The sequence below is a fragment of the Oncorhynchus gorbuscha genome, unplaced genomic scaffold, assembly GCF_021184085.1.
Source record: "Oncorhynchus gorbuscha isolate QuinsamMale2020 ecotype Even-year unplaced genomic scaffold, OgorEven_v1.0 Un_scaffold_14869, whole genome shotgun sequence".
In the NCBI taxonomy this organism is placed as follows: Eukaryota; Metazoa; Chordata; class Actinopteri; order Salmoniformes; family Salmonidae; genus Oncorhynchus; species Oncorhynchus gorbuscha.
Window position 1 is genome coordinate 1 of NW_025756762.1, and position 6190 is coordinate 6190.

The following is a 6190-nucleotide window of genomic DNA, read 5'->3' on the forward strand; positions in this document are numbered from 1 at the left end:
GCCGTAGTAGTATAATATGATACATTGTCAGGGTAAAACTCATGGCCGTAGTAGTATAATATGATACATTCTCAGGGTAAAACTCATGGCCGTAGTAGTATAATATGATACATTCTCAGGGTAAAACTCATGGCCGTAGTAGTATAATATGATACATTCTCAGGGTAAAACTCATGGCCGTAGTAGTAGTATATGATACATTGTCAGGGTAAAACTCATGGTAGTAGTAGTATAATATGATACATTCTCAGGGTAAAACTCATGGCCGTAGTAGTATAATATGATACATTCTCAGGGTAAAACTCATGGCCGTAGTAGTATAATATGATACATTCTCAGGGTAAAACTCATGGCCGTAGTAGTATAATATGATACATTGTCAGGGTAAAACTCATGGCCGTAGTAGTATAATATGATACATTGTCAGGGTAAAACTCATGGTAGTAGTAGTAGTATATGATACATTGTCAGGGTAAAACTCATGGCCGTAGTAGTAGTATATGATACATTCTCAGGGTAAAACTCATGGCCGTAGTAGTATAATATGATACATTCTCAGGGTAAAACTCATGGCCGTAGTAGTATAATATGATACATTCTCAGGGTAAAACTCATGGCCGTAGTAGTATAATATGATACATTCTCAGGGTAAAACTCATGGCCGTAGTAGTATAATATGATACATTGTCAGGGTAAAACTCATGGTAGTAGTAGTAGTATAATATGATACATTCTCAGGGTAAAACTCATGGCCGTAGTAGTATAATATGATACATTCTCAGGGTAAAACTCATGGCCGTAGTAGTATAATATGATACATTCTCAGGGTAAAACTCATGGCCGTAGTAGTATATGATACATTCTCAGGGTAAAACTCATGGCCGTAGTAGTAGTAATATGATACATTCTCAGGGTAAAACTCATGGCCGTAGTAGTATAATATGATACATTGTCAGGGTAAAACTCATGGCCGTAGTAGTAGTATATGATACATTCTCAGGGTAAAACTCATGGCAGTAGTAGTATAATATGATACATTCTCAGGGTAAAACTCATGGCCGTAGTAGTATAATATGATACATTGTCAGGGTAAAACTCATGGCCTAGTAGTAGTATAATATGATACATTCTCAGGGTAAAACTCATGGCCGTAGTAGTATAATATGATACATTCTCAGGGTAAAACTCATGGCCGTAGTAGTAGTAATATGATACATTCTCAGGGTAAAACTCATGGCCGTAGTAGTATAATATGATACATTCTCAGGGTAAAACTCATGGCCGTAGTAGTATAATATGATACATTGTCAGGGTAAAACTCATGGTAGTAGTAGTAGTATATGATACATTCTCAGGGTAAAACTCATGGTAGTAGTAGTATAATATGATACATTCTCAGGGTAAAACTCATGGCCGTAGTAGTATAATATGATACATTCTCAGGGTAAAACTCATGGCCGTAGTAGTATAATATGATACATTGTCAGGGTAAAACTCATGGCCGTAGTAGTATAATATGATACATTGTCAGGGTAAAACTCATGGCCGTAGTAGTATAATATGATACATTCTCAGGGTAAAACTCATGGTAGTAGTAGTAGTATATGATACATTCTCAGGGTAAAACTCATGGCCGTAGTAGTAGTATATGATACATTGTCAGGGTAAAACTCATGGTAGTAGTAGTATAATATGATACATTCTCAGGGTAAAACTCATGGTAGTAGTATAATATGATACAGTGTAGTTAACGTCAGACATCCCTCTGTTCCATCATTGTATCTGTGGCAGATCGCCTAGCAGTCACAAGCATTGGGACAGTCACTCGTTTGAATTTTATTTATTTTATTTCTATTTCACTAGGCAAGTCAGTTAAAGAACAAATTCTTATTTACAATGACAGCCTACACCGACCAAACCCAGACGACGCTGGGATAATTGTGCACCGCCCTGTGGTACTCCCGATCACAGCTGGTTGTGATACAGCCTGGATTCGAACCAGGGTGTCCGTAGTGCCTGAGACCGCTGCGCCACTCGGGAGCCACTTGGAATCCCCGAGCCGACCTGGTGAATCTGTTGATGTGCCCTCGAGCAAGGCACTTAACCCTAATTGCTCCTGTAAATTGCTCTGGATAAGAGTGTCTGTTAAATGACTAAAATGTAATTTAAACGTTTATTGTAGGACGGTGATGGCAGATCCAGCCTGTCTAACTCGTGTCCCACTCGACCTAAACCCACACAGTCACCAGTTCCTGTCAGGAACCACAGGAACCAGAGAACACTGCAGGGCCCCAAGCTGCTAGAAGTTGACTGGGATTCTCTTTTTAGTAAGTTGGAATAGTTTGGGAATGTTTTGAATTGGAATTTTTGGGATAGAATAGAAAATGACTTATCGTTGAATGATTTACGTTCATCTAACTCTGTGTTCTTCAATCCTGGTCCTGGGGACCCAAAGGAAGCACATTTGAGTTTTTGCCCCACCACTCACACACTTTCAACTCATCAACTCATCATCAACCCTTGATTTGAATCAGGTGTTTTAGTGCTAGGGCAAAAAAAACTCAAAATGTGCAACCATTTGGGTCCCTGGGACCAGGATTGAGAAACGCTGATCTAACCCAGATGTGTTGAATTCATGTATTTCCACCAATAGTACTAATGAGTTATAACATTAGTTTTATCATTCACACAGAAGAGAGACAACCTCCACCAGGAGCAGCTAAACAACACCTGGAGAATCAGCAGAAACCCAAGACATTTCATGCCTGTCCAGTGTGTGGAAGACACTGCCAAAAGTTATCCATCCTGCAGATCCACATGAGAATCCACACGGGAGAGAAGCCGTACCCCTGCCCCGACTGTGGCAAGAAGTTCGCTCACCTGGGAGCCATGAGACGACACCACCTCACACACACGGGAGAGAAGCCTTACTCCTGCTCTGTGTGTGGGAAGAGTTTCACCCAATCAGGACATCTGAAAGAGCACCAACAGTCTCACTCCGGAGAGAAGCACCACTGTCTGATCTGTCTGAAACAGTATATCAGAGCAGAAGATCTGAAGATTCACCACAGAGTTCACACGGGAGAAAGGCCCTACCGCTGTGCAGAGTGTGGCAAGAGCTACATCAGGTCAAAGAATCTCCGGGCTCACAAGCTGACTCACCAGAGGACAGGAGGTGGTGGTAAAAGTGACAGGGAGATGGCAGCTACTATCCAGGGTGAGTTGGGAGATCATTTATTAATAATAAACAATGCATAAAGGACTGTGGGTGTCCCGAACAGAGTGAGCCAAGACTTGGACTAAGAAGATCTTTTAATGGAGAATCTCCATTGAGAATGCTTGTTAGTCCGGCACTAGGCCCATTGAGAATGCTTGTTAGTCCGGCACTAGGCCCATTGAGAATGCTTGTTAGTCCGGCACTAGGCCCATTGAGAATGCTTGTTAGTCCGGCACTAGGCCCATTGAGAATGCTTGTTAGTCCGGCACTAGGCCCATTGAGAATGCTTGTTAGTCCGGCACTAGGCCCATTGAGAATGCTTGTTAGTCCGGCACTAGGCCCATTGAGAATGCTTGTTAGTCCGGCACTAGGCCCATTGAGAATGCTTGTTAGTCCGGCACTAGGCCCATTGAGAATGCTTGTTAGTCCGGCACTAGGCCCATTGAGAATGCTTGTTAGTCCGGCACTAGGCCCATTGAGAATGCTTGTTAGTCCGGCACTAGGCCCATTGAGAATGCTTGTTAGTCCGGCACTAGGCCCATTGAGAATGCTTGTTAGTCCGGCACTAGGCCCATTGAGAATGCTTGTTAGTCCGGCACTAGGCCCATTGAGAATGCTTGTTAGTCCGGCACTAGGCCCATTGTGTGTCTGGGAAACTGTCCCAGGAGTTTTTCCTGACCTGATTATGATTAATTCTACATTTAGACTAAAGATGCCTGTACATCAATAGCTGTGTCATAAATTAACAAGATATGCTTTGTCTTTCTCTCTGCCTGCCAGTGAAAGTGAAGGAGGAGGAAGAAGAGGAAGAGGTTGGTGGTTTCATCAATGCCGAAGGAGAGGAGGAAGAGGAGGTTGGTGGTTTCATTAATGCTGACGGAGAGGAAGTTGGCTGGAGTTTCCCTGATCTCAGTAAGTAGAGGCAGAATGGTGACACAATCAGTTGTATTGGTTGTGTGTTCCAATTGACACCCTATTCCTTTTATAGTGCACTTATTTTTGACCAGAGCCCTGTGGGGAATAGGGTGCCATTTTGGACACGACCTAGATCACTTGTTTGGCTTATTTACCCACCCAATTATTTAACTCACTAATTATCTCCACAGGAGAGTCCGTAATACCAACCTATCTCCATAGGAGAGAGTCCTGTCCATGGCTCTGGTAGTCTCATTATAACCAAAATACCAACCAGTGAGAGTTAAAATTATGTTTTCGAATGACATCCCCAGGAGGTAAAAATATTTTGTGAAAACTATAGTGGTCCTAAAACGAAAACTTGAGGAACACCGAGAATTTAGGGCCAGTCATCTACAAATTCTATCTTTTGGGAGGGCAGAAAACAGTTTAACCAGCGTATTGAGATGTGAGACTCTGCTGTAGTTCAGGCGTCTCAGACCCCGTAACAGGAGGAGGAGAGACCAGAGAAGGTTCGGCGTCTCAGACCCTGTAACAGGAGGAGGAGAGACCAGAGAAGGTTCGGCGTCTCAGACCCCGTAACAGGAGGAGAGACCAGAGAAGGTTCGCGTCTCAGACCCCGTAACAGGAGGAGTAGAGACCAGAGAGGCTCGGCCTCTGACCGGTTGCTTAATGGGGAAAACCGGTTGAATGAGCGTCACCGGTTGAGCATGCCAACAGCATTTCCTTCCAGAAGCCATGGGAAAGTTGTCTGGCTGCGGGAACCGTGCGATGGGATTTATACTCCTATCTGCACTTACTGGTGGCACAGACGCTGTTTCATCCTTTCCTACACTGAAATTACCCTCTGCCTCACGATGGCATCTGAAGCTGGGCTTGCAACACAGCTATCCTCACCATAAGGCGATCGTTGTCCTGTATATTATGAGTACAGCGACTGCAATTAGAAGGCATCATGTTAATGTTACTACTGAGCTTCGGCTGGTGGAGGTCCTGTAGAATCACGTCCAGAGAAAGCGTCCGGGGTTGAAAAGTTGAATGGGGGAAAAAAAATTGTGAGGACAAAACTAAGACGTTGGTAAATTTGTTAAATGCAAAGTTTTAATTAAATGGTTAATGAAAGTAAAACAAAATGAAAAGTTTAGCAGGTAGCCGAGAAGCAACAAAATGGTTATATATAACCCATAATAACAACCTCTCTACAGGAGTCCTGGTAGTCTCATTATAACCCATAATAACAACCTCTCTACAGGAGTCCTGGTATTCTCATTATAACCCATAATACCAACCTCTCTACAGGAGTCCTGGTAGTCTCATTATAACCCATAATACCAACCTCTCTCTACAGAAGTCCTGGTATTCTCATTATAACCCATAATACCAACCTCTCTCTACAGGAGTCCTGGTAGTCTCATTATAACCCATAATAACAACCTCTCTACAGGAGTCCTGGTATTCTCATTATAACCCATAATAACAACCTCTCTACAGGAGTCCTGGTATTCTCATTATAACCCATAATACCAACCTCTCTCTACAGAAGTCCTGGTATTCTCATTATAACCCATAATACCAACCTCTCTCTACAGGAGTCCTGGTAGTCTCATTATAACCCATAATACCAACCTCTCTCTACAGGAGTCCTGGTAGTCTCATTATAACCCATAATACCAACCTCTCTCTACAGAAGTCCTGGTATTCTCATTATAACCCATAATACCAACCTCTCTCTACAGGAGTCCTGGTAGTCTCATTATAACCCATAATACCAACCTATCTATACAGGAGTCCTGGTAGTCTCATTATAACCCATAATACCAACCTCTCTCTACAGGAGTCCTGGTAGTCTCATTATAACCCATAATACCAACCTCTCTCTACAGGAGTCCTTGTAGTATCATTATAACCCATAATACCAACCTCTCTCTATAGGTGAAAGTCCTGTCCATGACTCTGGTAGTGAAGGAGGAAGTCCCCTACATCACACACCAACAAGGTGGGAGACAATAATGACCAACATTTTATGAGATTAAATGTATTTATTTTAAAGGCCACACA

At 42.7% G+C, this 6190-nt stretch overlaps 1 protein-coding gene across 1 annotated transcript; it reads left to right on the plus strand.

Moving 5' to 3' along the window:
* Nucleotides 1–2016: 2016 nt before the first annotated feature.
* Nucleotides 2017–6128, plus strand: LOC124030744 (zinc finger protein 587-like; the record flags this gene model as incomplete). Its single annotated transcript, XM_046341950.1, has 5 exons — nt 2017–2067; nt 2183–2327; nt 2693–3217; nt 3998–4129; nt 6065–6128. Coding segments are annotated over exons 3-5 (596 nt in total), but the record flags the coding sequence as incomplete, so codon positions are not given.
* Nucleotides 6129–6190: the final 62 nt, after the last annotated feature.